Genomic DNA, 24279 nt, shown 5'->3' on the forward strand with positions numbered 1-24279 from the left:
TGGCCACACTTCTTAGTGATAGTATTGGGATTGAATATACAATTGAGATTTTATTATAAAACATTAAGAACTTCTTTTCAGGCTAATGTTCTTCCTACTAATCCATAATGTCCTTGACTAAAGCAGATGTTGGTGCATGTAGACAATGAAGCATCAATCAACCAAACTGCACTGGAGTTGAGCACAAGGAGCCATGTGCAAGAAGAGGAGGAGGAGGAGGAAGAGGAGGAGGAAGATTCCTGAAGGGGAGAAGAGACCGGGTTAGTCACGCAAGTTAATTTCTAAGTCTCAGAGACTTTCTCTCTTCAAAGAATTCTCATGGGCCCTATAGCCTGCTTTAAAAGGAAGCAAGAACTTTAGGAGAATGTGTAGTTGTAAAAATAGTTCCATCAATAACTCAGGTTTCAGAGTGCTTTAACAAAAGTTGGTGACATATAGAAAAGCAGAGATGCAGTGTTTCAGCATTGAGCAGTACGGGTGGTGCTGTGTTTATAGGCTGGTCAGATTAAATAATTGTGTTCTAAACAAAAAACTTCCTCTGAAATGCTATTGAGAAGGTCTGGCATCTGCAAAAAGGGCAGAGTTTAAATACAAGCCAGCCTTGCAGCCAACAATGCCTCTATTAAGAAAACCAATTAAACACTGTTTGCGTGCCACTGAACCCTTGTGAGCAGAGCGAGGCTACAGTCTGGGAGAGAGATGACAAAGAGGAGGGCAGAGGGCCTCTTGAGAGTACAGCTGCTGCCACCTCTCAGTGACGTCGTAAACTGACTGCTAACATGCCGTGGGTGGCTGCCGTCGCACCTCGGTTGAGACATCATTATGGTAAAAATGTGCTTAGAAATAAGTCACACATAAATAGCTGTCATGCGGTTTGCTGCTTTGCAGACAACAAGAGACCAAAGGATCAGTTCCTCTGGGGTGAACGATACAGTAGCATGGTTTAAACCCATTTCTAGACTTAGGAATTGTGCCATTGAAGAAGGATCACGAGGCTTGGGAGATTGGATTTTGTAATACAAAACTGACAGTTAACAGAATGAGAGACACTTCATATGTTAAGCTGACACTCATTTTTGCATATTGTCCCTTTTCCAGTGAATATACAAATATGTAGTTGCTTGATTTTATAAAAATAATTTGCCCTGCCCAGAAATAGAAAAGCCAAACAAAACACAACCTCCTCAAGCACAGCTTCTTACATAACTGTTCCAGGAGAGAGCATGGCCTTATTTGTTAATCAATGTTTCATTAAAGTTATGTTGAGCTACTCTTACATGAAGTAGCCAGAAGCTTAAATGAGCATGTTTCTTGGAAAACACAGTGTGAATCTCATTTTGCAACAAAAAGCATCGAGGTATACATTTTGGGGTCTAATGTAAGACGCAAGCATGGGTTTTTAAGAGTTGGAAAAGTTGGGTATGAATTCCAGCTTGATGACCGGTTGGCTGCCTGTGTTTCACCTTTTCGGGGGTCCTCGTCGCGTGTCTGTGAAACGAGAGCACTCACACGTGCTCTAGCAGTTTCAGGTGTCCTCCTGAGATGCTGATGAGGCATCACTTAAAATCCAACTATTGGTAATTCCCTGGCGGGCCAGTGATGCGGATTCCCGTGCTTTCACTGCTGAGACCCTGGTTCAGCCCCTGGCTGGGGAAGATTGCGAAAGCCATAGCCAAAAAATTAAAATATCCAAGTATTATCTCTCTCAGTAAGGGAGTTTGAAAAAGGAGTTTGGCCTGGGGAGCTCTAAAAATATAGCATGAGCGATGTAGGCACCATCATTCTTGAGAATGAGATCATTCTTAGTGGAAATTACTAGGAAGAAATCTTTTTGACTGTCAAAGTGAAGTACCTTTGGATGTGAATACAGATTTAAAACAGCACTCAAAAGACACAGAGCCTGAAAGTGTTCACATCCAGGTTTTAGACTCCAGGTCACACCACTCCTTAGTTTACACACTTCAGTGAGACATTCTCAGAGGTGGTGACATCCTCTCTGTTAGGAAAAGACCCTGGGTGCGAGGAGGGTGTGGCTTTTAAACCTCATCTGAATGTTTGTATGTTGAAAACATGTGAGTTAGACTGTTGACTTATAGAACAGATGTTAGCCTCTTGGGGGAAAAATGATTGGCTGAGGCAGCCTTGTAGCTATAGTATTGACCAGTATTTAAAATCCTGGCTGTATCTCAGGCTCTCATAGATCTGCAATGGAACTACCTACTTAGGAGATTTACTGTTTTTAATTTGAAAATGAAATAAGTGTTTAAACATATTTATTTATTTATTTTGGTTTTCTATCACCTGCTCTCTCAAATGAGGGAAGAGGCGCTGACTAGGCAGCCTCATATATATGACCTAAATCTCAAAAATTACTTTTCAAAGAAAGAAAGGTGACCAGTTAGGACATGCTTTGTGGGTTTTTTGCAGTTTCACTGCCAGCCCACAGGCACGGAAGTCAGTCCAGGCACCCTTCTGCTCTGCAGGAACCTGTGTCAGGTGTACCCACTGAGCGGGGAGCCATCGCTCAGTGGAGTAAGCAGCGCGGTGCAGCCCTGGTAGAGGCCCCAGTGCCAGCTGCGCCAGTCCTGCCCCCTCTCCTGCTTTCCTCTCGGATGAAGAGATGGAAGAAATCAATGGGATCTGTTCACAGGCCCACAGGAAAGGTGGCTGGACGATAAGGGTGCTTGCTGAGAAGAACTGGACAAAGTCCAAAGATTAGAATTCCAGGAAGCCACACTGGTTCAAAGCACTGAACTTGTCCTTAGTGTGGTATTTCCACCTTGCAGCCTCCTTCCTGTCTTTGCGTTTCCCCTCTCGTTAATGCCTGGCTGCTAAATCATTTGATGATTTATCCACTGCAGACACTGAAAATGCCACCACAAAAGCAGAAACTGTTTTCATCCTTTGAATTTGATAGTATATTTATTAGAGTAAGAGATTAGGCTTGTTAAACATCTGGATTAAAATGGTAAAAGGATTTTCATACAGTTGTTAGGCACTATACACACTGTTGTTTACAATAGCATCAGTACTTGGTGAAAGGTAGATCTCATTTATTTTAATGCCTTGATCCATTTGTAACATTCAGAGTAACTCCACCATTTTAGAAACACTAATCCAAACTTAAAGAGACATAGCACTAAATATCCACACGGTAGATTTAAAAATAAATACAGAAATACAACCAGAAGTCTACAAATCATCACAGTAGACAGACTGGTGAAGCCCCAGCTATCATGGCAGTGAAGGGCTCTGGCTAGATTTTGATGAAAATTTGCTGAATTCTACACCAAAAGCAAGAACATAATAAAATAACATGATACACACTTTCTGATGCTCATTTTTATAGCAGCAAAGCATGCTTCACATGCACTGCCTGTGAAGGATCTTACAAGGCTCCTTCCTACTCAGTTAGAAGGTATGCCTGGCAAGAATGAAGTACCACCAAGTGTCAAAGAATCCCGAAAATAGAGGCGACCAGCCAGTTCATGGTGTGGGAAAGCAGTGCAGTTTTCAGTAAGAATGACTACGCACAGTCACCAGAGTTTCACTGTAATTCTACATTGCACATGTCTTCATCATCAATATACACAAAAATAGCCCCAAGCACAAAGCCAATCCACTTAGGGGAATAACAATAGTAATAAGAGTAAAGATGATAATATTGAAAATGACACAAATAGAATTTTGGCACATGCTGTGTTCTTCATCCTTTGTCATAGGTGAAATGCACGTCTGAACAGAGACAGGCATGGGAAGGCTGCCCGGAAGCAACATTGCATGCCCCTGGGCAGGGACTGCTGCTTCCCAACCACTTAGACGCCAGCCGCATGGGTGGGTGTGCTGGGCTGGTTAAGGCCGATGGTGGAGCAGAGCCAACCTGCAAAATCCACTTCCTCAGCATCAGATCTCTTGATAAAAGCATGAACCTGTGTGTGAGGAAATGGACAGAAAGTGTGCTTAAAAGCCAAGAAAGAAAATTTAAGAGTCCTGGGTCTGGAGGCTGTGCTGCTTTTGGAAGGAGCTCCGGGAGCCTACCCTAGTCCAACTGCCTGCCTAGAGCTCCGGCTCTGCTGGTCTTACCCCTTCCCTGAGCCTGCTCTCCGTGAAATGGAGATAGCAGCTCTGCCTTGCAGCTGTTGAAGGACCAAGAGAATTGATGGACTAGAAAGCGCATGTTACAGTGACCAGGTCTACACAGCACGTGAGTGCCGACACTTAGAGGATTCCCACTCCTCTGCTACCACACAGGAGACAGTTACTTGGTGAGGGTGCTGAATACAAAATAAGCCAGTCAGTACTGCAGAAAGGCCCTGTCCCCCTGTGGGGCGAGCTGGCCCTTTCTTTCCCTGGATCCCCTCTGGCTGCAGGGTTATCCCTGCTTTTCCATTAAACTGATGGGAAGACCGAGGAGATGTGTCTGGGGTCCTGCAGGCCCCAGATCAGCTGGGCCACAGCAGTCAAGGCAGAGTAGGGTGTGGGCTCAGCAAACACTGGACGGGTGACCGACAGGACAGCAAATGAAACGCAGCAAACGACAGTGTAAGGACTTGAAATAAACCACTTACCATGAGTTGCTTCAAATCTGCTCTCTCTGCGGGGTTTTTTATTAAGCTTAAAGGAAGAAAGACAGTGTGAGCTGTTGCTGCTGCTGGTTCTAACTCAGATTACTTAATGTGTGCATGCCTGTCCTCCCCACACCCATGGGCTCTAAGGAAGAGTGCCTAAGCCTTACCCACCTTCCTGTTCTTAGCAGAGTGTCATGCCCACAGTAGGTTAATAAACACTTGCTGAATTAAATTAAGGCCAAAGGGCAATAGGGCAGTCCCTTTACAGCAGGTGTTGAGCGCAGCAGCTGTTCTGCCCCCTGCTACAGTCAGACATGTCACCCGAGTCCTAGTGCTCTGGAAGAAGGGCAGCAGCTAAAGGGTGAAAGGCAAAGCTGTGCTCCCCAAGAGGGATGGGGAGCCTGACAAAACCAGAGTACTTTCAGAGAACGAGGAGGTGACTTACCATTTATTCACAAAATCTTGAAATTCCAGACTGAATACTCCACTGGGCAGTTTTGGAGGAGGCTGCAAGTACACGCAAAGACCTAAGAAGTGTCCTGCTCTACCCACCTCTCCCTCCTCCACTCCCACCTCTGGGCAGTGCCGCCCTTACCCAGTCCAGGAAAGGCAGAGCTGAGAGGCGTGGCTACTGCTTACCCTGTTGGAGCGGTCAGTCTCAAACCAGGCAGAACTGGGGCCAGGTCAGTGTTCTGACTACTCACCAGTCTAAACCTGACTAAAAGTGAGTGGCTGAATAAATCATTTCCTCTCTGAGCCTCAGCTGACCCTTTTTAGCTCTGAGGCTCCACCACCGTACATCTGGGAGTATGGCAGGGAAACAGCCAGTAACTACTAGGAGCAGCAGCGAGGAGGATGTGCAAACCACCAGCACAGCCCAGCCTGACAGCACCTGTGGGTATCACAGAAGGCTGACCATGAAATGTTTACCCCTTCTGAGCGCTGAAGGAGTGCAGAAAGGTTAGTAAAATATTAACTGGCAGAGAGCTGGGTCTGGAAGAATGCTGGGTCCCAGCAGGAAAGGATGACTTTCCTGATATAAATACAACACAGTCTACCTTCCTTGCATCCTTATGCAGCTTAGATCAGACCCTCCCCTTCCCTTCTCTGTCCCACAGTGCTTAGCACAAAGCTAAGTGAAGAGCTGAAATGAGCCCAGTAGCCTGTGAACCAGTGGCAGTGATTTTTCTAAACTGCTGTGAGCCAGGATTTTCCCTGTTGAATTTGTAATGACCAAGAGGACCTTTTGACCCTTTGGGGGTCTAGTTTTAGAGAGAAATGAGAAAGCATGAAAAGTTATTCCACTAGTCTTGAAGAGAATGGGGCAATGCCCGCTACCATGCTCCTCAGCGGAGTGGGGGCCTCCAGCTGCCTCCCAAACAGGCCAGAGCTCGTCCCTCCTCTTCCCCTACCCATGCTGTTCCTGACGCCAGCAGTGCATCAGATGCCTTACCACCTGAAATTCTGTCCTACCCTCCAGCTCCTCCAGCCCTGCCCCACCCTCTGAGCAACCACGGTGCTAGTCCAGAGCTTCTAATTCCCCCAGGCCCATACTGATGAATACTTGTCAGTCTTGTCCTTCCTCAATCCCTTTTACATTTAAATATACTGGCATATATACTTCACAGATAATATATCTTCTTTGTATTAAAGTTAGCTAGCAGTAATGTAATCACCTGTAATTCCATCACTATGAGATAACCAGTCATATTACTTTCCAGACTTTATGTACACATAATATGCATAGATTTTTTTAAAAAGAATCAATCATAGTATACATACTCTTTTACAACCAACTTTTCCCATACAATTTATAGTGAATATTTTCCATATCTTTCTACACTGTCACCCGTTACGCTCATTGCTTTATATAGAGACAATGCATGTGTTTGCCTTGCTTCCCCTACCTAACCTAACAGTCTTTAAGACCTGAGACTTGTTTTTCCATCTCTGCCTGGATCCCGACCTCATTCCTACCACCACCCCAAAGTGCTTATTAGCACATAGTAAGTGCACAAGAAATGCTTGGTGGAAAAAAAGAAATGCCTGGTGAATGAAGGATGAGAAAGCATTCAATGGGCAGGTGGAGGCTCCTGAATCAGAGAGGATGAGGGACTCTGAGCTATGTGAAGATGCTCCTGGGGAAGGGACAGCCCATGCTGTGGGAACAATTCAGAGGTTTCCCAGACAGGTCAATTGTGAGTTTTTTCCTTAAAAGCAAATAAATTCCAAGGTCACAGAAGCCATGCAGTACTTTACCTCATTGACTATGTAATCCAACAACTCAAAAATTGCCATTGGAGGTCGGCTGTCCATTCCATAAGCTGCAAATTTTATGAAAAGAAAAAAGAAAACACTTCTCAGAAACAGGTTAACTGCCAGTTTGAGGCTAGGGTTAGGCATGGACCTTAGGGACTAGAACAAAGTCGTGGAAGATAGAGACAGAAGAGCCACAGATAAAGCCTGAACACAGAGGGGGCCAAAGCCACAGCTGGCCAGGGTCTGAGTCTGGGTTCTGCCACACCCAAGACTTGTGACAGCCCCTCTGGCGACCCACCACCAGCTACCCTTGCCCGCTGTGTTTCTCCCTTCATACACGCCCTCGTGTGGGCCTCAGACAGCAATGTCCTGGCAGGGACAATGTCAGAAGGTAACGGCAGGGCCAGGATCTTCCAAGTACTGGGTGTACTTTACAGTCAGAGAGGCGGGCAGTGCTACACAGAGCTTACCTCCTCAGAGTCAGACTTGGCCACTTACAAGTGTATGGCAAGTCAAGCACCCTGTGCCTCAATTTCCTCATAGCTAAAATGGAAATTATAGTAGTGCTCACACGTAACTGCTATTAGACAATGCTAGGCAAATCTATGGAGACAGAGTAGACTGGTGATGACTAGGGTGTCAGGTAGGGGAGCTGTGACTGACTGCTAATGGAAATGGCTTCTTGTGGAGGTGATGGAAATGTTCTTGAATTACAAAGTGGTGATGACTGCATGATACGGAGAAGTATACTAAAAACCACTGAACTGTACACTTTAAAATGTGCATTTTATGTTACGTGAATTTTACCTCAATTAAAAAAAAAAATCTACCTAAAAAAAGTTATGATTTTTTAAATTAGATAATACATATAAAATACTATGCACAGTGCCAGGAACACAGTGGGCACTTAACAAATGGTAGGAAGGAAGACGTTGGTAATGATGATAATCTCCTACACTGGAACCCCATGCTCTGCTTCCGCCTTGCCCCAGCCTGGCAGCCAGAGACAGGAATCAGCCTTCCAGAAACCCCTGATGGAAAGGACCACCCACAGTCCAAGCTGGGGCCACACTGGGCCACTCACAGCTGAGGGGCCTCCCGGGGGTCCTTGGCCTGGGCGGGGTCTCAGCCGCATCTCCCTCCACCTGGCACCCAAACATCAGCTCCAGCTCCTTGGCATCTGGAGGAGGGATGGGATACCTCCCGACAGCCATCTCAACCAGAGAGAGCCCCATGCTCCAGATGTCCGACTGCACGGAGTAATGGGTCCCCTGGAGTCGCTCTGGCTGCAGGAGAGACAGACACAGTTATCACCTGTGAGCTAGCCCGGCCCATGCAGAGAGGGATGGGTGAGTCCTCATGAATGCCTGGGACTTCCTGCCCCGCTGAGGCCTGTCTGCAGTGCAGGAGTGCTGGGCTCCCCTGCCTGGTCCCAGCCCTGGCTCTACTGATGCATTTTATCTCCTGCCCCTTAGCAGAGCTCACATCCTATTTCAGGACCTCCACTAACCTCTTTAATTTGGCTTCCCTTCTACCCCCAAATAATCTGTTTACCAAATCCTAGCTGGCCTTCGTGGCTCTGACCCCTAACTGATGTCTTCCCCCAACCTACCCTGAACTAACAGCATCCAATCCAGCTGGACCCTGGCTGAGCCTCAGCTGTGGTTCCAGCTCTGCCCATCCTGGTCTTGCATGTGCAGGACAGCCTATCCAAAGCACAGCATGAGAGACTCATCTTGAGTCCTGAATCCAAAATATGAAGTTTCTGGAACATGGGTCACAAATGAGGTATCAGTGGGTAGAAAGAACACCAGCCTTGCAAGTAAGAAGAGCTGAATTCTAAGACCAGCTCTGCCACTAACTCACTGTTCTGGACAACATGGAAAACTAGAAAAGGCAAAGGATCTGGGGTCAGGAGATCTGGGTTCAAGTCCCAAGCTGGGACTTAAAAGCTAGGTGATCCTGAGCCTCAGTTTCCTCAGCTTTAAAATGGGGCTAATGATAGTAACAACAAAACAAAATACCTACTCTGCTACCTAGGGCACTGAGAAGGTCAAACCAAATGAAAATGTATGTTAGATGTTGCAAAATGTTATGCAAATATGAGTTGTTATTGGTGGAAATAGTGGGAGAGAAGTACATAGTGCTTATTTTTATTGAGCATTAATTGAAATAAAACACGTATTTTAAGAACCCTATCAAAAAATCTTTATTCTGACCATCATACACTTATGTGGTTAGTCGCTCAGTCATGTCCGACTCCTGGCTCCTCTGTCCATGGGGATTCTCCAGGCAAGAATACTGGAGTGGGTTGCCATGCCCTCCTCCAGGGGATCTTCCTAACCCAGGGATCGAACCCAGGTCTCCCACATTGCAGGTGGATTCTTTACCATCTGAGCCACCAGGGAAGCCCTCATACACTCATACAGGCATCAAAATCATTTCTCCCATAGAGTTTTTCACCAACTCCAACACTGAACTATTTTGGAACTGACTACATAACCACAAAACCCAAACCACTAAACCCAGGATCAGTATAAGTTCCAGGGCCTATTAACTGATTTTAAACCCAAAGAGTTAGCAGTTGAGTAGCCCAGGGTGCTAGCTGCTCAGTTTTTAGACATTCAGGAAAGAAGCTGAAGGGCCCATGGGTTTCATGTCTTTCAGCCACTGGAATGGGGGGATGCAGGTGTGGGTCAGCGCCCGGTGAGTCATGTTGCCAGTGGCTGGCATCACTTGTAGGCAGGGGACAGGCAAGCAGGAAGAGGACGGGAGCAGCTGCCAAACTTTACCGAAGAGCAAGTGAGGGCCTGCGGTGCAAGGTGGACTCACTGGCCAGGAGCCTGGCTTTCAACCCTGGCTCTGCAACAGGAAGTGCATGGGTCACCGCACCTCCCTGAGTCTACATTTCCTCATCTCTAAAATGGGACAACCATACGGTTCAAACGGGATCATCACTGCAGGATGTAAAAGTGCTCGAAAGACTGCACGCAAAACACAATATGCTAAGACGCCCTGAGCCCCTGTGCCAACCCCTCCTTTCACTTCCGAGGACCCCCCACTCACTCCAAGTAAGGCTCCTCTACTCGGCCCCAGTCGGCCCTCACCCAAAGCCACGTTTCCCCTTTCTGAATCGTTCTGAGGAGCGTTAGCCATGTTCCCGCCCATTCGTCGACCACACATTCACCCACTTGGTGACGCATTCCCTGAGCACCGACCACGGCCCAGGCCCCAAACTGGACCCTCAGGACAACGGAGCCACCCGCAGGCTTATCCCTGCCCCTCAGGGAGCTGGCTGGGTTGGGGAAGCAAGGGAACAGAGCCATGCTGCTGAGAGCGCGGGTGGGGGTGGGTGGGGGAGCCAGAGCAGCTGGAAACAGGAGGGGGGACTCAGGGACCTCAGGCTGTCGGCTGAACCAGATGCCAGGGGACCAGGAAGTTGTGCTGTGGTGGGAGAGGGGCAGATAACTGGGAGACAGGCAGCAAGGCGGGAGAGAAGAGACTGCACAGGGAAAGACAACTCTGAAGAGACTCACAGGACAGGAGTCGGGGTCACTAGGTGCTGAAAGGACGGGGAGATTGGGCAGAGAGGCTGAAAGCTGATGCTCAGATTTCTACCCCGGGAGACTAAGGAAACAGTGATGCTGTTTACTGCTAATGGAAAAGGCAGGGCAATCTGGGGTGGGGGCATTTCTGGGCATGCCATTCTGAGGGTCTAAAGACAGCAGGCAGAGGTCCTGAGGGTGGCTGGAGCTCCATGTCTACAGAATGAAAGCCAAGCTCTGGAAACATCCAAGCACTGGTTTGAGCTGAAGCTGTGATCCACTGTCTCTTCCAGTGAGTCAAGGTCCCAGTGCCCCAACTATGCTCCAAGGCTTGTGAAAGGCCGAGCCCATCTCCTCTGAGACTGTGATCTCCTCAGGGAGGGACCACAAGGCTCATCCCTCATTTCTTTCCCCGCCATCCCCATCACCCAAGCACAAGGGTCTGGCTCCACATGGGAAGACACCCACTTGGCTCCTATTCCTGATGAGACAAGAACCTCGAGAAATGGAACGAGGTGCTCATACCGACATGTAGGACCTGGTGCCCACGAAGGAGTTGGCCATGGAGTCGATGAGCTGCCCGCTGACCCCAAAGTCACAGAGCTTGATCTCTCCACGGCTGTTCACTAGGATGTTGGACGGCTTGACATCTGTAGAGGAAAGAAAACAGAGAAGTAGAGAATTGACACAGGTAGACTGGGAAGCGCTGCCCAGACAGACTAGCCCTGACCACGAATGCCCTCATCACAGAGCCAGTCCTTGGCTTATGGACACGGGACACCATGGCCCCTATTCCCCCTGGTTCAGAACTGTCAGCAGAGGAGTGACAAGCTGCTACAGAAGCAAGACAGAAAGCCAATGTTTTCCACTCAGAATCCAGTCTTGGCCAGATGACCCACAGGAAGGAGTCAGTTACCATGAGTAATCAAGACTGAAAGGTCTGTTGCTTCAGCCATCTCTGCTGGCAAGACACAACGCCTATCACCAGATCACAAGGGAGGAAGGAGTAGTAAGACCTGTATGCTTGCTGAGGCTACAGAAAAAAGACTAAAGGAGGGTGGGATGGAGGCGGTACTCCTATTCTTGACCCGACAAGCACAGAAGATGGGGGTTTTAAAAATGTGTGTGCCAGGGGATGGGAGCCAACCTTCGATTCTCTTTCACTGAAGTCACTTCTCTAAGAGCCTGCACAGTTGCGTCTACCTGTTGGTTAAGGAGAGTCTCTCGTTGTCGGGGCCAGAGAACTAGGGAGGCCTGAAAGCTGCTCCTCGGGGTCAGGACAGCGTCCCCAGCATGGGCCCCATTCCCTTCGCTGCACTCGAGCCAGCCCCACGGCCACCCTGGCGCCCACCACCAGTATTAGTCCGCTGGCCCTTCCCTTTGCCAAGAAGTAAATTTCTCAACATCTTCCTTTTACCATCTCCTCTGATTCAAACAACTGTCCCATGAAGCAGTCAGAGCAGAGGCTGGGACTTGGTAAAGGGGCCCCAGGCACCAGGTTTGTGGACAGACATTGGCAATCAAGGAGACCCACTCGAGAGTAGGCCAAACCCCAGAGCAAAATCATAAACCCTGATAGGGAATCTTTGACAGGCGTATACAAACACAGGACATCTGGAGAACCAGAGGGAAAAGTGAAACCCTCGTAATCCCAACCTACCAGAGCTACTATTAAGATTTTATTACGTTCTCCTTCAATACTCAAAAGAATGCATTTATTTATTCTTACACAGATTCTAACAGATCCATTTAAGTATCTTTCTAAGGGTAAACAAGCAAACAAACAAATCCCTCTCTCATACCCCAGGAAGTCCTTCGCCTGCCCACCTCCACCTAGCCCCTCATCATCCCCAGCCATGCCAGCTCCAGCCTCTCTCTGCCCACCACCGGCTTCACCAGGGCAGGGACGCTGGCAGTTTGCCTCACCCCTTTAACTGCAGATGCAGGACAATACAGGAAGCACTCCTTGATGCCTGTGACTGAATGGGGCTAAACTCCTGGGGACACACACACCTCACACCATGGGTATTGTCTAAGACCCAACCATCCACGTGTCACAGGACACAGCAGCACAGAATTCGAGATCTTTCCAAACCTACTGGCACACCCCCATATCTCCCATATAGACACAAGTGTCAGAAGTAGCCTGAGAAGGCATCTGGTTCCTCCCCTTCATGGTGGAGACGAAAAGCCTAAGGCCCAAAGGGGTCCAGGGACTTGACTGAGGTCACACAGCAAAAACTGGATAAAGTGGGAACCAGAATTCAGACCTTGTGATGCCTGGACCTGTCTTCTCCCCACTCACCCTGTTGCCACATCACTCATACCCTGAGTGACTGACCACAAAGCTCGGAGCGCCCTCACCTTCCAATGTTCCCATGGCCCGTTCAGAAATGACCTATTAGGTCTTCTTATAAAAGCACAAGAGCAGCAGTAGCTACAGAGACAGGAGACCTGTATCCGAGTCCTGGCCCTGCCACACGTTTTCCACATGCAGCCTTGACGAGCCCTTGGCTTCTGTAGTCTGTGGCCTGCGGATCGGTAAAGTGGTGGTAACCATCACAGCTCTCGTAGTCTTACCAGATGGAGACCAGAACCCATTGGATGAACTGTGGGCATTTACAGAGCACACACGTGACAGGATCACAAAGAAGGATTCTTTCACGGTTGCACCCCACGACCGGCAGTTCACGGCTCCAAACACCCGCTCCCTCACTTGCCCCTGCTGCTCAGACACCACTCCCCAGGCCACAGCTGCTGCTCAGGAGAGGCTGCACTGCCTCTGTGGCTGATTTCTGTTCACATGGCAAGCCAGCCTCCTTTTTTGCAAACTTATATAATGCCACTTTCCTCCCTCTCTGGCTGTCAGCTCCTGCTTCCCCCACTCGCCCCAGGGAACACTGCCTGGGAGACTGAGACACCCATGCAGATGGAGGGGGGACGGTGTTTCCCTGCTTGGACCACATTCATCCTGGAAGCCAAATGCACACACACGGCCCCTCAAGGTGACCCTGAAGGCCTGACAAGAAGCTGTTTGGAGACATCCTAACTTCTTCCACTCCAGCACATGTGGCTGGAGCACATGGTCCTCCCCGGCACCCCAGCGAAGTCAGGCTCTTTTCTGGGGCAGAAAAGAGGTCAGATAAGGCCTGAGAGGCTGTTTCCTCCCACTAGCAGCCTCCTGGATTTGCTTCCCACAGTCCCCGCCCCTCCTTCCTCTGCTCCCGTCCCCAGCAGCTTCCTCTTCCAGCCGGTCTTACACAGTACCTACCGGCGTGCCTCCAGTGAGACCGCCCCTGCACACAGCCTGCAGCGGCTCCCATCTGCCTCCCAGCACAGGCCAGGCCCCTCGGCCTGCACTTCCAAGCCCACTGTCCTGCTCACTTCTCCACCTTCTTGCCGCAGCACATCTCCATGTCCGGCTCGCCTGCCTAACTGATCCCTGCACCTAAAACATCCTCCTTTCCCACCTGCCCTCTCACTTCTTCCTCTGGTAGAAGCCTGGTTCTTCTGAGGGCCTTTCCCAGCGTGGAATACTGCCCTGCTCTGGAGCCCGGGGAGGTTTTAGTCAGGCTTCTTCCCTCATCTTCCCTTGCAGCCGCCTCAAACACTGTTCATGTTACAGGCCCAGGTGGTCCCTCTCTACTTCCCGAGGCCTCTCCAGGCCTTGGGTTCTCTTTCCAACCCTCCAATATCAGGAGAGTGAAGCTGGAAGGAGCCCCAGAAGATGATGGGCCATGCTGCATTTCACAGGAAGTATCCACTAGCCTCTAAGCTCCCAAGCTGACAAGCTTCCCTAGGAAACCTATAAGATGCTAAGGTCTGAAACCCAGATCCTGCCCAGCCTCTGCAACAATGAAAAAGGATAAACCCCTCTTCTTCATAAACGAATAAGGTGTTATGAAAAAACTAAGTGGAAGAAAGAATTTTCTTTTCTGATATTTTCTGCACCAGAAATAACCACTGTTCAAAGCTTCTTGATTTCCCCCCCATAAGCACATGACTTCAACTTGACTTCTGAGCATTTTCTACCCCTCTGTGGATTAAAGAATTCACTTGTTTATTCTTTATAAACACTAATAAAGTGCCTGCACTGAGCTGTGATTAGAAAGGACCAGTCCCTGTTCAGGCTGCCACCACCACAGGAGACGAAACTCAAGAAATAAGAACCAGCCAACATAGGAAGACATCATAACAGCTCTGGTTCACTGAACACCTACTATGCCAGGCCTTTTAAATACACTGTCATCTTTAACCCTCACAACCGTGCTGTGAAGTAAGCATTATTAACCTCTGTGCACACTGCAGCCATGAAATTAAAAGACGCTTACTCCTTGGAAGGAAAGTTATGACCAACCTAGACAGCATACTGAAAAGCAGAGACATTACTTTGCCAACAAAGGTCTGTGTAGTCAAGGCTATGGTTTTTCCAGTGGTCATGTATGGATGTGAAAGTTGGACTATAAAGAAAGCTGAGCGCCGAAGAATTGATGCTTTTGAACTGTAGTGTTGGAGAAGACTCTTAAGAGTCCCTTGGACTGCAAGGAGACCCAACCAGTCCATCCTAAAGGAGATCAGTCCTGGGTATTCATTGGAAGGATTGATGTTGAAGCTGAAACTCCAATACTTTGGCCACCTGATGTGAAGAGCTGACTCATTTGAAAAGACCCTGATGCTGGGAAAGATAGAGGGCAGGAGAAGGGGACGACAGAGGATGAGATGGTTGGATGGCATCACTGACTCAATGGACATGGGTTTGGGTGAATTCCCGGAGATGGTGATGGATAGGGAGGCATGGTGTGCTACAATTTATGGGGTCACAAAGATTCAGACACAACTGAGCAACTGAACTGAACAGAAAAGAAACACCGAGGCCCAGAGTCCAAGAGTTTACCTGTCAAGGGGGTAACCAATAAAACAAGCTTTATCTGGGAACAGGAGCTGACTTGGGGTAGGTTGAAATCCTTAAAGTTTGATTGTGAGAAATTATAATTCTGTGCTCTGGGTTAGTGAGCAAGCACTTCCTTCTCAGCTTCAGCTCATTACCCTCCTGGGCAAGTTTAACTGCAGGAGACGTGCTGACAGTGGGAACTAGAGCCTCCTGATTAACAAGTGAGTTCACACAATAAGCCATTGGAGCACGTGTGCCAGGTCCTAACCAGCAGCTATTTTTATCTCTCTGCTTTCAAGAGTTTTGCAACCAAGTCCAGCAACTGCATTTTAATTTTTACTTCCCTCCCATGATTTATTAGTTCTGAATTGCTTTCATTCTTTACCTTTGTGTGCCCCTCTCTGCAAATGCAGTGCTCATCCCTGACCCAAAAGGCACGCAAATGCTGACAATTAACACAAGATGATGTCGCATTAAGCCATGATTTGGTTTTCATCAGCACACGCCATTCCAAGAAATGGTCAGAATCTGAAATCAGATAGTAATAATAGCCTCAACAGAAGGTAAACGGGTTAAACCAGAGAGAGAGGGAGAGAAGGGAGAGAGAGAGAGAAAGAAAAAGGGGGAAAGGGAGTAGTCAAGGCATGAGTTTATGGATCCTGGACTCCCTGATCCCTCATTCCAAATAACCCCATAATAACATATGGCAGAGCAGCCCCATATTATAGATATGAAAATTAAGGTTCAAGTAGAAGCCACTTGCTAAAGACCACAGAGTAACCTTCCCATTAAAAGAACCTGCTTTAGGTAGGGACTTCACTGGCAGTCTAGTGGTTAAGACTCCATCATGCTTCCAATGCAGGGGACACAGGTTTGACCCCTGGTTGGGAAATTAAGATCCCACATGCTTCATGGCATGGCCAAAAAAATATACTGCCTTAGAGCAGTATAGTTTGCCTTCCAGATTAAGTGACCTCCGAAGACAAGCAGATATGCAATCTATCACAAAGCCAATCAACCACCACCGGTGGACAGGAAAATAATGCTGGCTACTTGGACATTATCATCTGTACTTCAAGAAAGAGGAATCAGCAAAAAACCTGGTTTGACCTGATGAAAGTTAATTTTGCTCAGCAGGAGGAAAGAGGGGAAAAAAAGATGCCAAAAGGAAGGGCAGAGTTAGACTGGAAATCTGTTCAGTTTTAAATGGGAAGTGGGAGAGAATTTCTAATATCACCATAGTTATGGGGACCCAAGCTGCACCCAAGTAACGCATTACCCTTGATGCCTGGGTCACAGTCAGCATGATTCACTAGTAAAGTCCAGGTCACTCATCACCCATTCCTAGCTTAGCCTGAGACAGGCCCTGAAGGAAAACACCGAGGACAGTCTGTTTGCCAGGTGAGGACAAACCTAAGCTAAACGGAGCTGGCATTCCGTGTGTTGTCTCCTGAGAAGAGAAGGACCCACCCCAACACATACACTAACTTTGGGAAAAGTGTGCCTCCCTGACTCCAGCCAGCTGCTTCGGATGGAGACTGACCATCAGACCTCTGTCCCCACGCCACAAGGCAGGCCCCTGATGCAGGCTGGGCCACCAACCTCCTGGTGACCCGGCAGGTTCTGGGTACAAGACCAGTATTAGTTCAATTAGAGCGTTCTTCGGGATTTTCTGTCAGAGGCTGGGAAAAGCTCTTGCCTCCCTGATAATGAGACTAAAGCCAGAGGCAATGGTTCCCATGTGGTAGAGACAGCTGGCCTGAGAGAAAATAGCCAACTTGGGAAGAGAAACAAATGAGCGAGAATTAACAGGTTCCAGGACACCACCCCACCCCACCCCCAACCCCCACCTCCATGGATACCAAAATCTGCAGATGCTCAAGACCCTTATATAAAATGATGGAGTATTTGCACATTTGCACCTACACACAGCCTCTTGTATACTTTAAATCACTTCTAGATTATAGGGATTGCATTGAATCTATAAATTGCTTTGGGTAGTATACTCATTTTCACTATATTGATTCTTCCAATCCATGAACATGGTATATTTCTCCATCTATTAGTGTCCTCTTTGATTTCTTTCACCAGTGTTTTATAGTTTTCTATATATAGGTCTTTAGTTTCTTTAGGTAGATATATTCCTAAGTATTTTATTCTTTCCGTTGCAATGGTGAATGGAATTGTTTCCTTAATTTCTCTTTCTGTTTTCTCATTATTAGTGTATAGGAATGCAAGGGATTTCTGTGTGTTGATTTTATATCCTGCAACTTTGCTATAGTCATTGATTAGTTCTAGTAATTTTCTGGTGGAGTCTTTAGGGTTTTCTATGTAGAGGATCATGTCATCTGCAAATAGTGAGAGTTTTACTTCTTCTTTTCCAATTTGGATTCCTTTTATTTCTTTTTCTGCTCTGATTGCTGTGGCCAAAACTTCCAAAACTATGTTGAATAGTAATGGTGAAAGTGGGCACCCTTGTCTTGTTCCTGACTTTAGGGGAAATGCTTTCAATTTTTCACCATTGAGGATAATGTTTGCTGTGGGTTTGTCATATATAGCTTTTATTATGTTGAGGTATGTTCCTTCTATTCCTGCTTTCTGGAGAGTTTTTATCATAAATGGGTGTTGAATTTTGTCAAAGGCTTTCTCTGCATCTATTGAGATAATCATATGGTTTTTATTTTTCAATTTGTTAATGTGGTGTATTACATTGATTGATTTGCGGATCACTTCTAGATTATAATACTTAATACAATGTAAACAGTTACAAACACAATGAAAATGCAATGTAAATCAAATTTTGCTTTGGGGAACTTTTTCCCAAATATTTTCCATCTGTAGGTTGGCTGAATCCAAGGTATAAGCAGGTATAGAGAACCGACCGCACATCTTAACTGAAGTATAACAGCTAATGGCATTTGAGTCCCTGCACACAATCTTCCCTAAGGCCAGGTTACATTCTTACTCTTCCTGGGGTTTGGTTGGCTAAGCCAAACAAACAAACAACCTCTTTTACTGCTTGAGCTAATCTGTGTTCATTAACAACCAAAAATCGTAACATCCACTGACTCTTACTATAAACTGGCGTCAAAAATTACCATAAGTAGGCATGTACTGTGGTATGGAAATGGGAGCACCAGCTTTGGAGTCAGGCAGATCTGGATTTGAATCCTAGCTCTACCAGCATAGGCTGTGTGAGCCTGGCCAAAATCACGAGCCTCCTGTAGCCGGATTCCTTGGCTGTCAGGTGAGAGCAGTAATTCCTCCTTGATGGCAGGTACTAAGGACTCCATAAGTAAGAAGAACTACATATGAGAAATAGAATTTAGATTTCAACAGCTCTGAAGCTTGTTATTTGTCATCTAAGTCTGAAGCTTGGGGCCGGGGAATAAAAGCTAACATTTGTTTGAGAAAAAAACACAAGCAATATAAACAATCAGATCCTGTTCCGTCTGGCTCCTACCTATGTCCCCACCCACCCCACCTCCCCAACCACTGTCAGTGCCAAGAGGATCCATGCTGTTCCCCAGGAGTCCCTGAATGTTTCTGTCTGAATCATTTGCTCTGGCTGGTCTCTAATCCAGATACCCTCTGTATTTATATGACCTACCATCCTTCTAGTCTTTTTTGTTTGTTGGAGGGAAGGAAGGAGAAGGTGACCCAAAAGTGTCCTCTTGATTACCTCCCTTCCCTATAGCAGGGAGCGCCACAGACTATCTGCACCAGGTGAGTTCTGCTAGGATACTCAGGGACTTGGCAGTGGGGCTAAGAGGGTGGGGTTGGGCCTGCACTGTGTCTGAACAGATTTGATGCTTACTGGGGTGGAGGTGGGAGGAGCTGGGGTCAGGGTGGCAGGCCCTTCCTCCTGCCCCTGGACAAAGTAGCAGAGAAAGCCAAGCTGCAGACCATGCAAGACAAGGCAGCCAAAAGTGGACAGAAGCTGCTCGGGATCCCACTTGTCTTCCACCCCTGTCCTGACCCTTCCTGAGCACTGGCAACATCTGGGCTGTTGCCAATGCTCAGGGAAGTCCCCCAGCCCCTTACAAGGAAGTCCTCTCTTCTGTTTACACTGACTCAAGTTGGTTTCTGTTACCTGTTTGTTTTCGGCTGACTGACTGGCCGTGCTGGGTCTTCGCTGCTGTGCACGGGCTTTCTCTAGTTGTGGCGAGCAGGGTGCACTGCATCAGTTTCACACTGTGGTGGCTTCTCCTGCTGCAGAGCACACGCTCTAGAGTGCATGGCCTTCAGAGCTGTGGCACCCAGGCTCTAGAGCACAGGCCCAGCTGCTCCACAGCACATGGGATCCTCCTAGACCAGGGACTGAATCCGTGTAACATACACTTACAGGCAGATTCTCAACCACTGGACCACCAGGGAAGCCCAGTTTCTGTTACATGTAAAAAAAAAAAATCCTCCGAGAGGCTCCCACCTGCCCTGGGAAGCCTCACCTGACCACTGCACACCCACAAGGCTGCCTTCTCCCAGAAGCTCTTATCATGTATGCCACTTGTCACAGCAGTACTTTTGCCTCCTTCTTTCCATTTTTCCCTCTTAAAAATCCAAACATTCACAAAAGTGGAGTATAAACATGTACCAACATCAGCGTCAACAATTATCTACTCATTGCCAGCCTTGTTTCAACCAAGACTTTTTCTTGGTGGAAAAAGAAAAGACCACTCTGTTTCTAATGAATCTGGTGCTGTTAAGCCTAATATTGGTTCCCGCCCTCTAGCTGAGATTCTCCACTGGATTTTCCACTGTCACTGGAGCGCTGGGCACGGTGAGCAAAGTGGCTTCCACCTTGCTAAGGTACTGGTTAATAAAAGCTACCCCTTCTTTGGTCACTAAACTTGCAAGGTAGACCAGCTCTCCTGGGCCCACAGACTCCTCAGGAAGCCATCTGCACCTGAGGAGAGCAGCAGTGCCCTGGCCCTGACGTCCCTAGAAACAGGGCTTTATCATGAGAAGGAGCAGGACACAGCTCTGCGGGGATCGCCTCTCAGCCTGGTTTTTCCTAAAGGGAACAGGCCCAGCCTCGGGGTCCCCTCCACCCCCGCCTTAGGGAGCGCCCAGGGGCAAAGCTAGGGGCTTCCTTCCCGTGCCCACCCCACCCCCTCCTCCCACACCCAGCCTCTGCTCTCAGAGGCTTTCCAGGGTCATCTCTCCCAGCCTGTGTCCTCCTCGCCCTTCACTCAATGACTACGGTGACTCAGACCCACCTTCTTCTAGAACCATGGTGGCAGCCTCCTCGCTGACCTCGCTCCCCTCCCTGTCACCTGAGCTGCAGCAGCCAGAGGCCTCTTCCTCCAAGGACAGCTTGCCTCCCTTCCCTGTGCAGGAGCACCCCTCAGCTCCCCACTGCCCAGGATAAAAATCCAGTCCCTGCACACAGCGGGGACGACCCTCCTCAACTGCTTCAACTAATTCTCACTTAACTCCCACCACTTACCACCAGGAATCCTTCATTCTAAATATTCTAAATGACTTGCTGTTTCCTGCAAGGACATTATCTGTGTTTCCTGGCCGCTGTGTCATCGTGATTCATGTGTTTCCCTACCTAGAATCCCTCGTGCTAACACTGCAACCTGCGTAACTTCTCCCCATGTTTCCAAGCTCAGCCCAAATACCACCTCCTCCACGATGCTTCCCTAAAGGGATCTGAGGAAGCACTTTCCTCCTCCAACGGCCCATCTGCCTCACTTGAGATGCTAAGAAACAAACTCGTCTGGAGACATAATCCATCGCTGTGGGTCTAGCACTGAGGTAATTCTAGAGAACGTGACTCACATTTCGAACCAGAGACCACATGCTGGATTCCAGCTACTAATCAGCCACTGTGTTTCTTTCCATCTGCAAGGTGGGGGGGTCCAGACACAGTCCAAAGGGATCGGTTCTCCTGTAAGCTAACTGCCCCCTTGAGGCTGTCGCCACCTGGCGGGAGATGAGCCTGGCGGGCAGAGGAAGCTGAGGTGCAGCCAGGGTGCCCCCCGGACACCATGAGCCGCCCACGGGTTGAGGCTCTGCTGGCATCCCCCTGCCACACACGGGCGGGGACTGTGCTCAGGACATAGCGCTGTGCGCAGCTGCAGGGCCACCCTCACGGGCCTCAGGGAAGCCTGGCAAGACGCCAGGAAAACTCTGGCAGGGATGACAGTGCCTTGCAGGGGTCACAGAAGCAGCCACTCAGAAACCCGTTATATGTGAATCTGCCACCAACAGCTTGTACAACAACAAACTTGGGCCACTTAAAATCTTGATTGTCGGTGCCAACAGCAAGTCTGATTGGAGTAAGAGGAGGACTTCAGAGGTTGAAATCCTGATGGCTGTGAGAACCCTGTTCCTCTGAGGCTGCTGCTGGGGTCCCTTGAGGTAACTTGAAGACTCTCCGCTATCCCCAGGGCTAGGATCCAAAACCACTCTCAGTCTCTGTAGAATGCTGAAATCTCATCCTGACTCGAGAGCTCCCTGTTTTCACAGAATGCTTTATCCTGGGCAATAAGGAACTCTCTGGGAGGGTACTCTGAGCAGGAGGGCCCCAAGGTATAAGCGACTCTAATGCTCTGCAGAGAACCTCACAGCTGACTCTAATCACAATCTGGCTGGGCGTTCCCTCAAAAATCTAAGCCCCAGCTACTGGGTATAAAGATCAGGCAGGTTACATGCTGCTCCATCTGACAGAAGGAAAAGAAAACCCAGCTGAGGCTTAATTTAACTCTGTTATCAGCATCTATTGATCTTCACTGGCCAGCAACTCCAAAGCAGACATTATTCACGGGCTCCACAGTATGAACTCTGCATTGGTCTAAATCCTATAATCTTTCTTCAGGGTCTTAATCAGAACAAGATCTTGACAATGAGAGAGGGCTAAGCAGCTTGATGGGCTGGTGATGCAAGTCACTGCTTTCAATAGCATGAAACACAGCTGTATGCGAGCCCTGAGCCCCCCATCCCACACACACACCCCTTAACTCATAGGCTAACCACTTGGGTCAGCTTCGGATGAACTGGATCTCTGACTTCCTGCCACCGTAAGTAGAAAGGCTACACAGAAACCAGTGGAGTTAACTAACCCCTCTCAGAGCGCTAGGGTCTCCTCCCCAAGCCATACACCCTGTTTTCAGTGAAGAACTTAATCATCTTACAGCTGACTTCCGTGCTTCAATTCTAAAGCTTCCTCAGCTGAGGGATTCCTCTTCCCCTTAACTCAGTGGTCAGGAAGCTTTTACTGTCAAAGGACCAAAGAGCAAATATTTTAAGGCTTTGAGGGCCACACAATCTCTTTCACAAGCAACTATTCAGCTCTGCCATTACAGTACAAAAGCAGCCACAGACAACACGTAAGCTGGGCTGTGTTCCAGTAAAATGTCTTCATGGACACTGAAATTTGAATTTCACACAATGATCACATGTCACAAAATTCTGAAAAACAAATCTTAGTTTGCAGGCCATACAAAAACAGGCAGCAGGCTGCGAGCTGCCAATCTGCCCACCCCTGCCTTCAATGCTTAATTATTGTTTTGATCCTGTGTTAGCAGTTTTCTGTCTTGCTGACCCAATGCTTAATATTATTTACAGTGGAACAACTCTTTTCACCCTTTTTTGCTTTCAGAATCTGTTCCTCCCATCTTCTAGTTACAGAACTCCTCTTTTTCATTTGGGATATATTCCCCCACAACAGTGTGTGTTCCTGCTGGGGTGCCAATGAAGAGGCCCCATCTATCCTGTCCCAAGACACGTTCATAAGCTAGTCTCCTGGACATAAGAAGTGGCCCAGGACTCGAGGGGCTCTCCAGGCAGAGCCGACCAATGATTCAAGCGCTGACCTAGATGCTGAGGTCAGTGCTTGAATGAGGCAGAGCTTCCTCAGGGACATGGAGCACTAAGGACCAGAAGTGTTGGGCTAGTGAGGTCCCTGTGGCCCCAGGGCTGAGAACCTGACTGAAAAGGAAGCCCAGGCACAGAAGGAGAAGTCAAGCCAAGCGGCAACCAAAGTCCTGAGACTATCATTTCAACTCCACACCCATCCCTGCCTTCGGACTTCCTGGTAACTCCAGCCAATAAGTTCCCTCTTTTGATCAAATAATCTTGAGTTAGGTTTCTAATACTGTCAAAGAATCCCGACTAATTACATCACATCAGATTCTATTTGACAGTTGGTGGTGGGGTGATCCACGCACAAAGCAACGGCGCTGGCTGTGTTCCGCCGCCCACTGGGAGCACTCACAGACATGACTCTTCCCCGTCAGACACTAAGCCCCCAGAGGACACGAGTCACTTACAAGCCATCTTCTGCCCTCCTCAGCGGTTCACCCAGTCCCTTGCATTTGGTAGGTGTCCAATGAATATTTTACAATACAAATTGCTTTTCTTGGAAGTGCCTACAGGGGCAAGTAAACATGGAGGAATACGTGCATGCACCGACACAAGACTGTCACCCAAAGAGTTCAGAGAAAAGGTACACTCCCAGAGGAAACACAGATCCAATCCCCACCTCCTTATTAACCACCCATAAACCACACACACCAGGCCGAACCACACAGACTCCTGCTCCCTTTGAACACTCAGGCAAACAGAATACAATGTCTGCCCAACACGCAGACAAATCACAGTGGGCCACGTCACTGTGGATGAAATCCAGACAGCTGGCCAGGACTTCAGACTTGGGGAGTATTGGTTGTACTTGTCCTACCTAAGAAGTCCCATTCCACGATAGCAGAGACCAAGCACTTCAGGAATGAGGGTGAGCATCTGCTGATATCTAGGTTCCCATCCAGAAACACAGGAAAGCCAGCCCCAGGCACACCCAAGGCAGTGCAGCTCACTAGGTCCAGGACACATACACCCACTCCGAGAAAGAAAACTGAAACTTTCAAGAGGCCACGACCTAGCTGCAAAAACAGGGCCTCAGCAGTAGGTGAAAACAGTTGTTCACCCAAACACCATTACTATACTTCCTCTCACTTAAAAAGTAATTTGGAAGTGCAGGTATGCCTAAGTTTGTATCACCGGCATATTC

General features: G+C 48.2%; 2 protein-coding genes across 25 annotated transcripts in view; one reads left to right on the forward strand and one right to left on the reverse strand.

Moving 5' to 3' along the window:
* Positions 1–24279, forward strand: part of SNAPC5 (small nuclear RNA activating complex polypeptide 5) — a 28145-nt gene that overhangs the window by 2037 nt on the left and 1829 nt on the right. For 2 of the 21 annotated variants that reach the window (XR_015135421.1, XR_015135426.1), the window contains exons 3-5: positions 127–260; positions 22873–23307; positions 23403–23590. Coding sequence is in view for 7 of the 21 variants with exons in the window: in XM_086322939.1 (XP_086179065.1) it covers positions 124–243 (120 nt within the window). In the remaining 14 variants the exon portion in view is untranslated. Of the gene's footprint in view, positions 1–123; positions 3238–21482; positions 21633–22872; positions 23591–24279 lie in introns of those variants that run through there. The other 19 variants (XR_015135423.1, XR_015135427.1, XR_015135419.1 and 16 more) reach the window with 13 other exon arrangements.
* The window catches only part of MAP2K1 (mitogen-activated protein kinase kinase 1), a 74952-nt gene continuing 53576 nt past the window's right edge, over positions 2904–24279 (reverse strand). For all 4 annotated transcript variants that reach the window (XM_086322932.1, XM_086322934.1, XM_086322933.1 and 1 more), the window contains exons 6-11: positions 10898–11022; positions 7912–8113; positions 6828–6892; positions 5014–5075; positions 4569–4614; positions 2904–3929 (exon numbers count right to left, since the gene is read on the reverse strand). In XM_086322932.1, coding sequence (XP_086179058.1) covers positions 3816–3929; positions 4569–4614; positions 5014–5075; positions 6828–6892; positions 7912–8113; positions 10898–11022 — 614 coding nt within the window. In that variant the 3' untranslated portion in view covers positions 2904–3815. The remainder of the gene's footprint in view (positions 3930–4568; positions 4615–5013; positions 5076–6827; positions 6893–7911; positions 8114–10897; positions 11023–24279) is intronic.

Source organism: Bos grunniens, chromosome 10 (genome assembly GCF_055505025.1).
Source record: "Bos grunniens cultivar Pamir isolate PY7600 chromosome 10, Bosgru_T2T1.0, whole genome shotgun sequence".
Classification (NCBI taxonomy): Eukaryota; Metazoa; Chordata; class Mammalia; order Artiodactyla; family Bovidae; genus Bos; species Bos grunniens.